A 17745-nucleotide genomic window follows, 5' to 3' on the forward strand; every position below is an offset into this window, starting at 1 on the left:
CAATGGCTCTTGAGGTAACTATAAACTAGAGTTTAGAAATTGATGAATACTACTGAGTTCAGGCTTGTAAATAAGTAAGCCACAAAGGATCCTCAAGTTTCCCCTCTTGGGATAGGATGAGGGACTAAACAACACATGACAATGCTGGTCAGGTCACTTAATGCAGTGGTTCTCAACCAGGGGTACAAAGAGGTCTTCCAGGGGGTACATCAACTCTTCTGGATATTTGCCTAGTTTTACAACAGGCTACGTAAAAAGCTCTAGCAAAGTCAGTACAAACTAAAATGTTATACAGACAACAACTTGTTTATACCACTCTGTGTACTATACACTGAAATGTAAGTACAAGATTTATATTCCAGTTGATCTTTTATAATTATATGGTAAAAATGAGAGTCAGTAGTTTTTCAGTAACAATGTGCTGTGACCCTTCTGCATTTTTATCTCTGATTTTGTAAGCAAGTAGTTTTTAAGCGAGGTGTAACCTGGGGTATGCAAGACAAATCAGACACCTGAAAAAGGTACAGCTGTATGGAAAGGTTGAGAGCCACTGACTTAGTGCACTACTGGAAGGAACTCAGATAAAGGGGATGAGCCGAATATAGAAGCTATAATCTCTGCCACCTGAGTTCCCTATAGCCTTGTCTACACTAGCATTTTAGATTCTACTGTGGAACAATGATAGCTATATTGTTGGCTGAGACAAACAAGTACTTAGGAAGTCAAGAAAATGGAATAAAGAAAATGGGATGGTTTTGCATCCAAGATTTACATATGCAAATCCTAGTCAATCAGTAGCAATAATCACAACTCACCACTTGCCTAACCAGTCTAAGAGGAGGGTTTTCTATATGCATTATGGAGAAGGCAAACTAACCTGGAGCGTAAGGTGGTAGCTTTTCAGATTTTGACTGGGAGTTCTTCCCACATTGAAGGGTCAGCATGGGAGACTGCACATAGATGTTTGAGGAAGAAGCAGCTGATCATATTGGCCTCACTGGCAGAGTTAAGGCAGAAGCTGCTCTCATGGTAATAGGATGGATAAGAAGAGCGGAGTTCTATTGTGAAAGTCTGTAACAGTTAAGATAAGTTTGATTCCTTTAGCTTTCCTTCCATTGCTGAATAAATGTTAGCTCTCTCCTTCCCCAATGGTCTTTAAGTATCACACCATCTGCATCACTCCCCTCAACCAAACTTTTTTCTTATTTTTTATCACTGACATTTTTCATTTTCAGGCCTCACAGTTCCTTAGCAGAAAACATTTTACTACAAGAATCACTTCATCCTATATACTAAAAGGAGCCTAGCTAAGCAGACATGGATTTGGTGGAACAGTATATCATGCAAACACACCTATTTCTTTTAAGTGGCATTTATTGATTTGATAACAAGCTTTAACATCTAAATGCCATTGACATTCAGACAAGGCATGACATTAAAGCATGAGTCTATGCAGAGATCAGAATTCAGCTGAAGACAATGTGTGCAGATTAATTCTAAAAAGTAGTCCAAGGTGTAGGGGTCAAAAGGATTACACAAGTGTAAGCCTTAGAAAATTAGGCCATGATTAACCCATCTCACTTTACAGACCCCATGCTTCATCAGAAGTCTTGAAGAATCCTCTTCTTAGATTGTTCTCCAACCACCCCACCCCATTTTAAGCTAGGCCTGATTTTGGAACAGCAGCTGGTAAGCTCCAAAAAGTATTAAGGGACTGTGTCTAATGTTCTCCTTTGTTGGAATAAATCTGAAATAGTCTCACTGAAGGAAAATAAATCCCTCCTCATTTTGTTCTAGCTGTTCTCTAGTCAAATGAAATCAAATCTCCTCAAAGTTAACTGCTAATGAAAAAGTCAAACTGTCACCCACTCCTTGCAAAAATGGTTCAACAAATGTTCAAACGGTACCTGGTGTCAAAGAAGTTTAATAATATTTAGTTTACAGTTTCAAAATGCTTCCTTTCAGTTCCAAAAATGCAGGCCTCTGCCCTCCTACCATGAGGGAGCCTCTGTTGGATGTAACAGTTTTAGGACTTAATATTATTTCCAGGTGACAGGGTCAATCTATTATTCCATCCAACAGAAGGCAGAAGTGGTAGTGCCTTGCCCCACAACCATCTACTTGCACAAAGAAAGCACTGAGGAGGGGCAAAAGAGACTGAGGCTGAAATTCTGGCCCCACTGAAATCAATGGGACAGGATTTCACTCTGGAAATTTCCATCCATCTAAGCATTTTTACCCCACTTGTGTGCAGAAAGCACCAAAACAGTAAAGTGCAGAGTGCCACACAATTATAAAGTAGCGGGGGGGAGCTGTGTTAGTCTGTAACCACAAAAACAACAAGGAGGCTGGTGGCACCTTAAAGACTTATTTGGGTGTAAGCTTTCGTGGGTAAAAAACCCACTTCTTCAGATGCAAATGATGCATCTGAAGAGGGGGCTTTTTTTTAGCCACAAAAGATTCTGCCCAAATAAATTGGTTAGTCTTTAAAGTGCCACTAGACTCCTTGTTTTTTTACAATTACTGTATAAAGGAATCTCAGAAGTTGGAGATGAAAAAAAGACTGACTCCCTGTAGATTACAGCTAACCAATTCCCCTTTCCTTTCCCCCTGCTATGAGAACACTGGGATAGCACTACAGTGATCTGAGCCAAAAGAGGTCTTTCTAATACAGGATAAACCTAGTCCAAGGTCAGCCGGATAATCATGAATTAGAGTGGATTTATTTGACAGGGCCCTGGCACTTTATTAGCACAGTTGTTGAGGTGATGAGCTTATCAGGGTGATTACAAACCCAAGGCTCCATTTTCAGAAGATGCAATAAATGAATTGCCGCATGATCCATATGTCCATGAAAGAGCATGAGGCCTTTGAACAGGGCATTGAGGCCCTTTGTATCCTAGCCCTGGTGAGGAACACAGCCATCACACGTGATGAGAGAGACCCAGCGAGGGTAGACAGCTAAAAGAGGCCATAAATAATTGAGCATGGACGATGAAAAGCATCGCAACAAAACTGGAGCCTCTGACGCACAACAGCCTAACAGTGTAGCTCCCTTATCCTAAAGCCCAGCAATCATAAATGAAGTCTTTGATACAACAGGGAATCTTCATCCAAACTCTTTCTTATCAAAAAGTTAACTGCACATTTTTTGCAAGACACTCCTCATATCCTCCCTCTTCTGGGGAAGTATGAGAGCAAGTCTCCAATAGTTACTGGTTTTTAACCAAACTATATAAATCCTATCTTCCACATGCATGCCTTTTGCTGGCATTTTATTTTTTAATCCATTCACTGCATTGGGAGTCACTTTAGAAATGCTGCTAAAGTGGAAATTAATTGTTGGACTTTTATCATCATCTGACGAATTAGGGCTGTCAAGCGACTAAAAAAATTAATCACTATTAATCGTGCTGTTAATAATAGAAAACCATTTATTTAAATATTTTTGAATGTTTTCTACATTTTCAAATATTTTTATTTCAATTACTGCACAGTGAATACACATAGAATCATAGAATCATAGAATATCAGGGTTGGAAGGGACCCCAGAAGGTCATCTAGTCCAACCCCCTGCTCAAAGCAGGACCAATTCCCAGTTAAATCATCCCAGCCAGGGCTTTGTCAAGCCTGACCTTAAAAACCTCTAAGGAAGGAGATTCTACCACCTCCCTAGGTAATGCATTCCAGTGTTTCACCACCCTCTTAGTGAAAAAGTTTTTCCTAATATCCAATCTAAACCTCCCCCACTGCAACTTGAGACCATTACTCCTCGTTCTGTCATCTGCTACCATTGAGAACAGTCTAGAGCCATCCTCTTTGGAACCCCCTTTCAGGTAGTTGAAAGCAGCTATCAAATCCCCCCTCATTCTTCTCTTCTGCAGGCTAAACAATCCCAGCTCCCTCAGCCTCTCCTCATAACTCATGTGTTCCAGTCCCCTAATCATTTTTGTTGCCCTTCGCTGGACTCTCTCCAATTTATCCACATCCTTCTTGAAGTGTGGGGCCCAAAACTGGACACAGTACTCCAGATAAGGCCTCACCAATGTCGAATAGAGGGGAACGATCACGTCCCTCGATCTGCTCGCTATGCCCCTACTTATACATCCCAAAATGCCATTGGCCTTCTTGGCAACAAGGGCACACTGCTGACTCATATCCAGCTTCTCGTCCACTGTCACCCCTAGGTCCTTTTCCGCAGAACTGCTGCCTAGCCATTCGGTCCCTAGTCTGTAGCTGTGCATTGGGTTCTTCCGTCCTAAGTGCAGGACCCTGCACTTATCCTTATTGAACCTCATCAGATTCCTTTTGGCCCAATCTTCCAATTGGTCTAGGTCCTTCTGTATCCTATCCTAACATCTAAGGGCCCAGTTAATCGTGTGTTTTCTTGGCTTTAAATTATTACAGGATATTATCAACCTAAGATTCAAGGCCCTGGTGATGTTAATAGCTTAGTGGGAGTCTGGGTGAAGAGAAACAGGGGAAATTAAAAGGTGATTCATTGTAGAGAATGTGCTCTCTGGAGGGAGATGCTAAACCAAGAGTCCCATCTTGTTGTTTGTTCAGATAAGTTAAATATGATGCACCATTATCCAAAATAGTATCCCAAAGAATTGATTTAAAATGTTCTCACAGAACATTAGACTGGATAACAACTTATTCAAATTAATAGCCTTATATTAGGCTTAGGAAGGCAGTGTTACCGAGTAGATAGTCCCCATTTAGTGCTCTAAGGATCTGGGTTCTATTTACAGCTCTGCCCCAGGCCTTGCTGGGGCACTTTGGGCAAGTCATGTCAACTCTCTGTGCCTCAGTATTCCCATCTGTAAAATGAGGATAATGATATTGACCTTTGTAAAGCACCTTGAGAGGTACTGCTGAAAAGTTCTATGTAAGAGCAAGGTATTATTATATTATGCTGAGAAATAGAGAAAAGGCCCAGCTCCTAGCTAACTATAAGTGAGTAACTTCTACAAAATTACCAGAAAGAAGAGGTAGCACTTTGATACAAATTTCTAATATAAAAACTGCCATAAAATTGACTCAGTTCTGATTTCCTGCTACTAACGAAAACAAAGACTGTTACCCCATCTGTAAAATGCGGGCAATATTGCGGAATTTCTTTATGATGTGCTTTGAGCTCTAAAGACAAAAAGAGCTATGAAAGAGCTAGGTATTATGCTCGCGCTTCTTTCTGACCCATTTGAAAACAGTAGTTTTAGAAAGTACACAACTGAAATAAAATGCAGGTATCTCATCTAAACTTTCCTATTTTGCTGCTTCAAAGCTACTTAAACTGCTTATGAGTCAAGTGGGAACAAACTTGTTCAGGGGCCTGGGGACTGCCCAAATCTGGCTCTTCACAAGAGGAAGTGAAGACAGTGCCCCAGTGGCACAGATTTTAATCAGGAACAGACAGCACAAACTTGCAAACTACTCTTAATTGTCCTTAACAAGATGCAAGGGGAAGCTTCTCCCATGCCCAGAAAATGCAGGGCTTTATAACCAGCATTCTGAACTACTCTTAAAAACAAAGAGTAGTAAATCTAACAGCAAAGATTAAGCTGATTATAGCATTCTGCATAAAATGAAGTTTCAAGAGCACTTGGGCCTAGAACGAATCATACTAATTGAGCCTGGAGATGTCAAAAACATGAACTATAAGTAAGGTCTGGATAGGAGGTAGCCGTTAGAGCATATGTAGCGTGACAGGGTTGGGCCAAATGGCTACAGGAGAGTGGGGTGTTTTTTTTTTTTTTTTAAACTGAAATCCACAGATTGTATATTTTATTACAAAAGGTAAGGATGTGGGGAGTGAAAATATGATTCAATTGAAAAAGTTGACAAAACATTTTTAAAAACAGCCAAGAGTGGTTTCTTACTAGCACAGATCACGTATCTTGCATTGAAAGAGCAGTTCTGAGCATCCCTACTGCTGGAGTTTTGAGGTGGCCCTAGGCAGAGATTTATCCTCTTGTAACCATGTCTTATGTGCTAGGTCTTGCACCTTACTGCCTGAGAGATTCTGCAGGGCAAGGCAGGAGGGGTCAGCACATTTTGACAGATGTCTGAAGCTGTATTCTGTGAGCATTTGTAAATATTCTGAACATAAAGGAAATAACTGCTGGGTGGTGTTGCCAAAAAGTTTATTTGATGGCAACTTTAATCCACTCAGCATCTCATGACAGAATGCTGCTCCTCCTGCAACAGCCTAGGGGCAATGCAACAGTGATAGAAACAAAAGGCTGCCCACAGGAGGGTCTGCACAGCCTGACAAGATGGCTAATGAAAAATCCTCACAGAAACAAGGATTGAGCTGTCCTATCCATGATCAATGCCAAACAAGAGACGGTGATGGAAGGATGGGTGGGGCTGCCTGGTAATCCCAGGTATCTTCTGGCAAGGCCCACCCCATCTGGTACACCATCTTTATCTGTGGAGAATTTGTTTTTCAAGGAACGTAAAACACACCCTGGATACATATTGCCAATTATGCATAAAAAATAAAAATCTTTCAAGACTGCTGCAGGTGACCAGGTGAAGCTTAAGTTTTGATTATAGTGATGGTCAATGCAGAGTTGCCAGTGTTGTAAGTGTACCGAGGGCAATGTAGGCAATCCTGTTCTCCCCATGGGCCATGAAGGAAAGGACTTCACAGCCTGAAAGGACACCCAGGACCAGCCCAAGCCTCTGCGCACACAAGCTGTAGAAAAGTATCTAATTTTAAGAACTCCCTGTGATGGTGACAACTCTACCTCTGCTGTAAGATATTCCCATGTTTAATTATCCTCACTGCTAGGACATAGTCTTATGTCAAGGCTGAACTGGTCTAACTTCAAGTCCCAGCCAGTGAACCTGGTTATGTCTGTCAATATGAGTTAAGAGCTTCCCACTATTAGATATCGCGCGTGTGTGCGCACGCGCGTCTCGTATATACTTTTATCAAGCCACCTCTTATTCTCTTTGGTAAGCTGCATAAATTGAGCTCCTTAAGCCTCACATTCTAACACTTGTTTTCCAGGTCTTGGATAACATTTGTTATCCTCCTTTGAACTTTCTCCACTATTTCCAGGTTCTTCTTGAAATCTTCTTGTAGCAGTCCTACCAGTGCTGCCACAGGCCTTCAAGAAGTCCATGTATACAACAATGTAACTACCTCTATCAACCAGACGTGTAATTTTGTCCAAAGAGACAAATGGATTTTCTACTCCCCTATTCAATGCGAGTAGAAAATAAACTGTAAATATTACAAGGTTAAAACACGTGGTATGACAGAAACTTCACTGAGATCTTCCTAATCAAATCTCCATTCTGACTTGCATTAACCCAGAGCTATATGACCCAACTCTACTGGAGGAACTCTGATCAGGCAAATGGTTCCCATCTGTGATGTTGTAAGGCTGTGTCTGATAAATAGGGCACTGTGGGGCCACTTAACACAAAGACAGGAGCAAGCAGGCGAGAAGCCTCCATTCCTGGTTCCCATCTGCTCTAGTAAGAGACGAATTCACGTCTAAGTAACAAGGACATGCAATATTTAAGACTATATTTTAACTGTTTTAGCTAGTTAGTGCTCACCATATTACTTCAGTATTAACACTTTATCCCATTAGATGGGTGTAAAACAAATAGTGCTGAAGGGCATAACAGGGAGAAGAGATGAGCCTCAGTAGATGCAGATACTTACCATGATGGGCATGGCATAAGAACTGTGTCTTGCTACAAGTTCTCTTATACAAGGTTGATCAGGGAAAAAAAAATCCTCACTACTGCTTCTTGTTCCCCTTCATATGGAGACGGTATCTGGTACTAAAGCAGTGGTTCTTAACTTGGGGTGCAAGATGTTCTTTCTGGGGGTGTGAGACATGCCAAGTTTTTTTTAGAAGGTAAATCATGGAAAACACAAATTAAGTACAACTACTTTGTTTCATCAAACCTATGTATTTATTAATATTATACATTTTTAAACAATTACTGTAATACACAAACAAAATATATCTAGGTTTAAAGAACTGACCTACTTCAAATGATTTTTTATAAGGGGTGCAAAAACATATTTTGAGAACCAAAGGGGTGCAGGCTGCAGCAAAGGTTAAGAACCACTGTACTAAATGGATTTTTAATCTATCTGTAAGGTAGAACAAGAGCCAATGGCTAGAAGTTACAACCAGACAAATTAAAGTTAAAATGTTTTGCCTTATTGCTAACAGCTAGGGTGATTAGCTATTGGAACAAGCCACCAAGAAAGTGGTGGATGCTCAATCTGTTGTAGTCTTCAAATCAAGATTAGAGGACTCTCAGAGATAACTTGCATTTGAGCAAAGCATATTGGGCTCAATGATCCCTTCAGTCCTACCTGAGTCCAGTCCCCTGCTATCACAGCCAACCCCCTCATATAATTCCTTTCATATTGAAGTAACAATGAAATTCTTTAGCCTGTGTTATACAAAAGAGTCAGACTGATGATTTAATGGTTCCTTCTGTCCTTAAAATCTATTAATCTAACATTCACAGTGATGAAGACTTGTTCTGTAATTACAGTCAGATAACCATATACTTAGATATGAGATAAGAGTTCTTCCTGACAAAGCTGTTTGAAAGAAGGCTGGACAAACTACTTCATTCTACTTTTAAAATACTACTTTGCAAGGTCTTTCAGAAAAAATGTGTAGTATTTTCTCCATTAGCATTCTTATCTGGGAACTTAATCACCAGGAACTTACTATCATTTAAAGCTTTTGGCTTTAAATATTAACTTACATTCCATTTAGTAGCAGTATAATGTGAGAGGGAAGTACCATTATACTAGTAAAGCCTACTGAAGATATGAGGCCAAGTTTTGGGTTGCAAAGGTGAAATTAGGGGAGGAGTATCAAAGAGTCTGAATTTTGAGGGGAAAGCAAAATAGCACAGTTCAAGGCTGCAGGAAGATCTTACAGCACATTCTTTCCCCATTCCAGCAGAAAGCGAACAAAACTGTCTAGGAGTTGTGTTCCAGCTATCTTGATATATGGAAGACAAATATTTAAGCTGCTGTATTTTCAGTGACAAATTTAGAACTTAAATTTACTTGTATACTATACTGGATCTACAGGAGTGTCTCTAGCAAGTTAGTCTGACAGCACAACTCTCCCATCTCACTTTTAATGGGGAGGCACTCAAGTTTTACAGGCAAGCATAATGGATCTATATCAAGACCTTCCCTTTAGAAGCATACCTCAAGTGTGTGAAGCACCGACATAATTCCAAGATGAGTTTGTGCATTTCCAGATCAATATATTCATCTAATTTGGTCAAATCTTCTGACAATTCAGGTGTGTATTGTGCTGATAAATAGACACTGAGAAGATTTAACAATTTCTTTGTTTAATAAGTGAATTATTTTCACTACATGGTATTGTACACTGTCATCTGTTCAAAAAAAGATTAACAGTTTTGTTTTTAAAAACAAGAGACTTAGATTTGTATAAACTGGTGAACAGAAATAACTCCTGAGCTTGGTTGGCTTATCAAGTTATTTTCTAGACTTCTTTGCAGAAGCAAGTCTTTAGGCCAGATATGGACAAATTCTCAGGCAGATCTAGAACCATTTCCACAAGTTACTGCTTTCTGGAACTGGCTGCCACAGGACAACTGCAACTGTAAGAAGGTTCACTCAACAGAATATTGAAATTGTACAAAACATTGTTTACTTTTACCTTTAATAGCACAAACATTACAGCATTACAACTTGGTATTTAAAGTCAAAACTTCCTTTTTATCTCCAAGGGAAAGGCTTGAATGTAAAGCCCTGCCAACTCATCTTGATGGGTTGTGTAGATACAGCTTTTTAAACAGAAACTTTGGCTTCAGGAAAGAGACACAAACATTTAAAATAATGGCTTTAATTTTCATTTAAAGCATATGAGAGGGGAAGTGTGCTTTAATTAAATATACATCATACCAGTGATGCTGGTCAGGTTGAGGGTTATTTCTTATGTTGACAGCAATAAAACTAATGTGTACATGACAAGACATTAAAAGAAAAGCAATCCCTTTAAAACAAATTTTTAAAGTAAAAAAAGTTCACAGTGGTTTGTATAAACAGTATAACTTCTGACAGTAACAAATTTCTAATCTCACAGCACACTAGTGCCCTCTTTAGTTCCTAAAGAAGAAAACAAGCATTTACACTACTCATTGTACAGATTCAAAAAAGTCAGTTGTACAATTACCCATAATGACAGGATAAGATGCTGTGGACTGTACAGCTGTAACACCGACATAAGGGAAGTTTTAAAAACTCTTCTTGGGAAGGGAGAAAAGTCTTTCATTTGCTGTTACAACCAGCAAATGCCATTCATTAAATCAAAATGAAAAACCACAAACACGTTTATCTATTTTGAGCAAGCTGAACAGTACACGTTACAGTTTTAAAAATGGAGGTTATATACTATAATACAAGTCCCAACTAGGCAGTACCAAATTTACTATTTCTTCGCTTGTTTTGTGATCATACCCCTTGGTGGCGTTACAGGTCTGCTAGCATTAGGCTTCTTTTTCTCTGCAGGTTTCAAAATCTGAAAAGACAATTCAGTCATTTACTATGGTGATTTAGCCAGCAAATAAGCCAATCTGCTAATTTGCTTGTAAAAAACATCCTACAGGTGACCATGATGAGTAAAGTCAGCCAGCAGCTCTGCATGCTCAATGGTAGGAGTAGTGTGATCCCTGCCCACCCAACAGTTATGCTAGTACTAGACCAGACAATCTGGAATCACATGACAGTAAGATTCAGAAAAACAGACAAGACTTCAGTTGGAAAATCTAATTCATGGCGAGAAGTGTGCTCTACTTTATGCCAACGTGGACAGCAACCTAGATCCTTTCTGAGGAGAGAATGAGTGACTGAACTGAATGGAGCCTTTCCAGCCACCTTTCACATTTGTAAAAGTCTATTTGCAGTGAGAACTATTTCTACAATAGAGTTCAGAGTAGCAGCCGTGTTAGTCTGTATTCACAAAAAGAAAAGGAGTACTTGTGGCACCTTAGAGACTAACCAATTTATTTGAGCATAAGCTAAGGTGCCACAAGTACTCCTTTTCTTATTTCTACAATAGTATGTTGGTTTTTTTTAAAGAGCAAATTTGTTAAAAATCAAAATCTTAAAATACTGTACCTGAAAAGAACACATGAGAGTTTCATCCACACTCATCATGGCACCAGCATTGTCAAATTCTCCACAGTAATTTGGAGCAGAAAATAGAGTTACCAATTGCCTTTTTGCAAAGAACTCATACCCATCTTCAACCACCTTTAATAGACAAATAGCTCTATTAGAGTGGAACAGTTTCTTACTACACAGTCATATAACAGTATTTCTCAAATGACATGCTTCTGTGTTAGCCCACATACAGCTGTGAGATAGTATGACTGTCTAGCACAGACAGCTGTAGAAGAGCCATTTAAGCCTAGACAACAGACATTCTAAACTAAGTAGATCAAAACAATTAGGAATGGATACAGGGCCCAATCCTGCAGTGTGATCTATTAGCAATGAAGTTAATTGGACTCTGCTGAGGCACTAGGATCCCACTGGAAGGTCCGGACCATGGATTGTACTTGTAAAAAAGTTAAAATACCTGATGAGCTCTACATATAAGATCCAAATCATGTTTATGGAGAAACTTTGCAACCACTTCAGCACCAAATGTGAAGGACACTCCTCTGTCGTTTTCACCCCATCCTAAGACGTCTTTGTCAGGGTCGGACCATAACAGATCGCAAAGAAGACCCTGATCTGGTACATCAGTGGGACGCATAATTCGCCGAATCTGTTCCATTGACTGAAGGTCTGGCGACAGGCCTGTTAGGAGTTTAAAGATGTATAAATGGTTAATGTTTTACTCAAAGTATGTTCCACACATTAACAAACATTTTGACTCATCTATTAAGACACAAAAAGCCTTAAAGTCCACCCTGTTGATTTGCTGGTGGTGATTAGTATTCATAAAGTTTTATTTTTATTCAACTTTAAAAGCTTTCTGTAACAGGGTGGTCTCTCACCATCAAGAAGCAGTGGGGCCCACGGCCGGCCAACCCTATTCCATGACATAGCCCCATAAAGGAAAAAAGTGCATAGGAGTGGCATGCAAGCTAGCAAATTGAGGGCCAGGTAGTATACAGGACCTCTTGAACATGATAAAGCCCAACTGTTGGGGGAGTGGGGGGGGGGGGGGGGGTGGAGAAGGGAAAAGAGAAAAAGAAGAGGGGAAAAAGCCTGGTGAGGAGAAGCCTGACTGCTGCTGAAATATAGCACAGCTCAACAAGGAGGGTTAAAACCCCTTAATTAAGGGGAAGGAACTGAGTGGCCTACAAGCATGAACTGAAAGCCTCAAGTGGGACAGGTTGGATCTGAAGGGCTAAGACACTATTGTATAACAACTTAACAAATTAAGACTCCAACTAGGGGGACATTACTTTAAATACCCCAGGCTATAAATGAATTATAGAAGAATCAGGAAGGAACCAAGTGGATGGTACTCTGAAGGGCCACATCATGCCACAAAGAGGTATTAGTGACTTGTCTTCACAGTTTTACGATTTAGCAGAAACAGTGGCCTATTGTGGAAGTTCACAAATTTAGGTAGAAGGATGAGAAAGGTCACTTCTGCATTTTACAGAACTGCAATACATCATTCTCACTGCTTAATATTTGTGAACACCTACAAAGTGTGCCTTTAAGACACAAACGGAAAGATATTTAAACAGAAAGAATACTGTACTTGTCTCATTGTTCAGGAATAGTAACATGAAATACTAAGATGGGGAGATATTAAGTTACTGTAACACTGAGGAATATTCATACTATTTTTCACCTAGTGTCTAGCTAAGCTATAATTGTTACAAATTATAGACCAATACCAAGAGTTGCAATAAGCCACATGTCACTGCTGTGACACTTGGACTGTGTTATACATTAGACCCATTCAGTTACTGAAGTGGTATAAACAGCTGTTAAAAAACCTAACCTAAGTACAATTCAAAAAGGATAAGACTGACTTTTAGGCATAGGCTAACCCCCTGGCATGTCCTGGGGAGGTCCTTGGAATTTATTCTTCTTTTTAGAACCTATGTAAGTCTCTGAGGCCATCTATTTGGCAAATTGCATAGATTCTCTATTTGAAAGGAGATGTGAGTGCAGATGAACATCTATGGAACAGGAAAAGCAGCCAGCCATATATCCCAAATGGTACTAAACTACTTGCTCAATTATTTCAATGTCTAAAAATATATGCAGCAAGTTCCAGAGTTTGACAACCCATTTAGGGTTGGTTTATTTAACTTACCCTTCAATATCCAGCTCAACCTCAACCTCAACCTTCAATATCCAGCTCAGTGCATGAATTGAGCCTCCCATATTCCCCCCGGGAGAACAGGTGTTCCAGAACTTCAGCAACGAGGATTAAGCCAACAGGGAGTCATTTTCCAACTATGGAAAATGCATAAACACAAACATGGAACTAGCACACCTAGAGGTAAGGGATTAGCAATCACTTGACTAACCACTAGAGAAACACCACATACCTCCATGACAGCAGAATATTTTTTCATCCACAATGGCTGCAATTGGTAAACAGTTAAAACAGTCTGTAAAAGTTTTCCACAGCTTAATGTTATATCTTCTTTTACCTACAAAGCAGTTTTAGAGAAAAAAAACACATATGGTCTCCAAATGAGAACTAGAAAGGATCCAACAATGTTACAATACTACCATTGCTGTCTTAACTTTGCCACAGTGTAGAAATGAAGTGCGAGCGCACACACACGATCAGCTCCTCCTAGATGCAATGCATTCTACTGCTGATGAAAAAAAGGTCTGAATGAGTCTCAGACTGTAGCCAATTCAGAAAAGCCAAGTGGCTCTTAAAAGTTTCTTTTGGAGTCATAGGAGTTTCCATGTGTAGAATGAGACTGACCTTTTACAAGTTAGGGCCAGGTTCTCTGGCTTGTTCTACTTCCATTGCATTGCTCATACCTTCTCAAACAGGCACAGACAGTTCAACCAACTCCTATCCCCCCCGACCCACGCAGCCCCAGTATAGGGGCATTTTGGGAGCATGCTGCACTCTGGAAATACGTAACTAAAAGACTGTCCCTTGGAAGCCACTGTTGACTAGTGTTCAGAGCAGCCTTGAGGCGAATCTTAACTTAGCAGGTACTGTAGCAGATATAAAACCAGTCAGAGAATCAGGGAGTGTAACTGTCTCCCTAATACCCAGACTCTACTCAACTGTATCCAGTTGAAACTAAGCTTAGCAGAAAACCTGGACCTAAAATTTAAGCATATTAAAAAAAAAGTTATGTCTTTATAAAAGTTATCCTAAGCAGCACAAGAGGTGCATGCTGTTTTATATAAAGACATCTATGACTAATCTGTGGTGTTCAACAGTGAATATGTAGAAGATTTAGAAGCCTCATTAATTCATCCAAAGAATGTTCTGGATGAATCGATGTGAGATAAAGTTGCAAGAGACCCCCACTCCCATATGAAGTCTACTGTATTTTACATGTTCTCCCCCTATTTTCATTCAACTCTTTAAAAAAAAAATCCTAACAGGCTGGATAACTTCACTTTTAATTTCACCCCAGAAGGCTTTTAAACGTAACTTTAAGCACACTGAAGTTATGATTAACTGAGCACTTGTTTAGAGACATTCTTAGCATAGACCAAACGTATTCAGAGAGTGTATTTTGCTTACTGACCCCCCCCTAAAGTTGGGCAACTTGTGTATGGAATTATGTTAAGATTTACACTGTATACTTATGTAGTCTTTGTCCTAAAAGAGCCTAATTAATATAGGAATCAACACTTTCTCCCAGTGGCAAGTGATAACAGTACATAGCAACACTGTACGTGGCTCAGAGTTTACCAAAAGCTACCCTCAACACCATGGTGGAATAATGGGTTCACACCAACACTCAGGGACAAGGGCCACCTATTGAATCAGCAAATGTGATTTCATGGAGGACCTTGGTTTTCCTTTGAGGTCTTCCATCCACACATATACAGTCCAAACTGCTCAGCATGCAATATCAAATTAGATCGCAGCACAAGATAATATAGGACAAGGTACTAGAGCTTCACTAACATTTTGGTATGTAAACCTAAAGTATCTTTTTCAGAGTTCAGAGGACACCAGTAACCCTCAACTGTATCAAAAGTAGAGTGTTCTTTTGACTATGAAAGTGTTTTAATAATGAAGAGTCATGAGTTATGAAGCCAGCTTTATAAAATTTGGCAAAACAAAAAGCTGTCTTAGTTTTCTGCACAATTCGTATCCTTATTCTCCCCATAGTATAAAAAGGGCTAAGGGATTTTAAAACTTAAAAAGGTAATATTTTCCAAGCAAAGTTTATATTTTGAAATAGCACAGCACTTTAAAAATCAAATGTGTATATTGTGGACAGCACATATGAAAAAAAACTGTCTTTATGCATGCTTTTAGTCCACACACAGCCAACAGTTAAGGTCACAAGGCACAATAACTAGGAAAGCAGCATTAATTTAATCAATTCCATTTGAAAGGTTGTATAATTACTGATCATGTATTTGAAAAATAACATTAAAGCAACAAGCGCATCACAGTGGGCTACTGCATGTCAGTTTCTATCCTGCTTTCATATAGTTTACATGAACATTCTTTTAAAGAGTATTATTGCTGGTTGCCAAATTGACTATGAAGACTTAAGTCCTCTTCGTAAAGGATTAGGTTCACCAATGTTTAGAGGACCAGAAGGTCTATGCGCCACAGTCACAATAGGGGTAATAGGAATTCAGCACACTCTATTGTATTAGAAGGTAATTCAGTCTTCATTAACCATTCACTCCTTGGCCCCTCTTCTGTCATCCACAGTAGCAACTGAATGATGTGGATACATTTATACTAAGACCACCAAGATCAAATTTACCAGTCTGATGGATCTGAACAAGACATGAAAGATTCCTCATTCCATTGCCAAACTATGAATAATTAAATCTTAAGAGTTTTCTTTTAATAAGCCAGTAGTGAAGTGGAATCAAAACCATAAATAAGAGTCACTTGTCAGCAAGATTGTTTTTACCAAGAGACAAGAATGCCAGTTACAATTTTAGTTTAGAAGTAAAACTGCAAGCCGAAGTCAATTTTAGTATTTACTGTTCCATTTGGATGCACAAAGATAGCTTCAGTTCTCCTCCTGCCCCCAAAATATATACAATATTTGAAATATATCACGTCTTTACTGTCTTCTCTTTGTTGGAAGACCTTAACTTTATGTTTGGAAGAGATGAAACATGTCAACCCTGTAATCTGAGCTGCCTCTCTGTCTCCTCTAAAGAGTGGGGGCAGCAGAGGGTGGATAAAAGCTGATAACTTTAAAAAAGTGGACTTATTTGAATTAAATACAAGTTTATTTAAAACCCCTAAAATTACAATTAAAATCATTTAAATTAAATACAAAAAAATATTAAATAGTACAACATATTTGTTGCCAACTTTTAAAGAAAGTCAAACTACTAAAGTGGTGGAAGTCACTGCCTAAGCAACTGGAACCAGATATTGCTGAAGTGCTAAACCAGCTTTTGGACAGCAGTAGCCACTTCTACAGGTGCAGAGAGATTTTTCCCTTCATTTCAGTTTATTCTGCTAATTGAGTTTTATTACTAGTTCATTTGAAATTAAGAATCAACTGGAAGTTGAAAAAGCAGGGAAGCTTGTTTTGGTCTTCCAATCTATGAAAAAAATAGGCGTGAGGATGAGATCTACTAGGTTGAATCTTGAAAAACATAGGATAGGATTGGATCCAGTATGTTTTAGCTCCACTGCAATCCACAAAACTTCTGCTGGCTGAACCCTGTAGGTGCCTACATTCATTTGGCTCTTATGTTTTTGCTGTAAGAGTTCCCTAGGAGTTTACTATTTCTGCCTCTGGGAATGTACACTCCTGCCTCGTTCTAGGTGTCTGGAGTCTTATCTCCTGCCATATCCCCAGAGTGATTTATGAACCAGGTATCTGGCCACCTAAGTCGTGTATACGGCCCAATCTGGTAGGCATGCTCAAATGCTGTTTACAGGATTGTGACTTATTCAAAATCCAAATGATGGAGGAGAAAATCCAGCCAACTGAGGTGGCACCTACCTTGTAGGTTTTAGCTAAGTAGTTAGAGCACTTGCCTGGGTTGTGGAAAACCCAGATTCAATTCCCCCATTCTGTCAGGACATAGAAGATTTGAACAGGGGTCTCCCACCTCTCAGGAAAATTCTTTAACCAGTGAACTATGAGATATTCTGATATATGGCTCCCTCAGTCATGCTATTCCACTGTAGATAAATAATAAAAGTGTCTCTGGAGCAAGGGGGGGGGGGCGCCAAAAGTTATTAGGTGGGCAGTACCATCACCATGTATGTTAAGTTATATCATTACTTAAATACATTTGTATAGATATAGTGTACCCTACTGGTTCATGAAAGAAAGCATCAAATTTAGTGTAAAGGCTATATGTAGTTACAAATGGTTCCCAAAGGGGAAAAAAACAACACCTTTTTAGTTATTTTCCTAAAGAAAGTACAAATGCAAACATGATTAAAATAGACTGATTTAAATCAATGTTTCTTGCTTGTTGATTTAAACTGCTTTAATTTAAATCAATCCATCCTGGTTAGTTCACATTACATCCTCATGCTATGTCACCATTCAGGTCCTCCTGAAAAGGGAAAGTAAGGA

The 17745-nt window shown here is 39.3% G+C and overlaps 1 protein-coding gene across 1 annotated transcript in view; it reads right to left on the reverse strand.

Moving 5' to 3' along the window:
• Window positions 1-7921: 7921 nt before the first annotated feature.
• The window catches only part of PPP1CC (protein phosphatase 1 catalytic subunit gamma), a 32038-nt gene continuing 22214 nt past the window's right edge, over window positions 7922-17745 (reverse strand). The window contains exons 4-7 of the mRNA XM_073312763.2: window positions 13567-13671; window positions 11622-11845; window positions 11159-11293; window positions 7922-10559 (exon numbers count right to left, since the gene is read on the reverse strand). Of these exons, the coding sequence (XP_073168864.1) occupies window positions 10470-10559; window positions 11159-11293; window positions 11622-11845; window positions 13567-13671 (554 nt within the window). The 3' untranslated portion in view covers window positions 7922-10469. The remainder of the gene's footprint in view (window positions 10560-11158; window positions 11294-11621; window positions 11846-13566; window positions 13672-17745) is intronic.

This window comes from Lepidochelys kempii, chromosome 15 (assembly GCF_965140285.1).
Source record: "Lepidochelys kempii isolate rLepKem1 chromosome 15, rLepKem1.hap1, whole genome shotgun sequence".
In the NCBI taxonomy this organism is placed as follows: Eukaryota; Metazoa; Chordata; order Testudines; family Cheloniidae; genus Lepidochelys; species Lepidochelys kempii.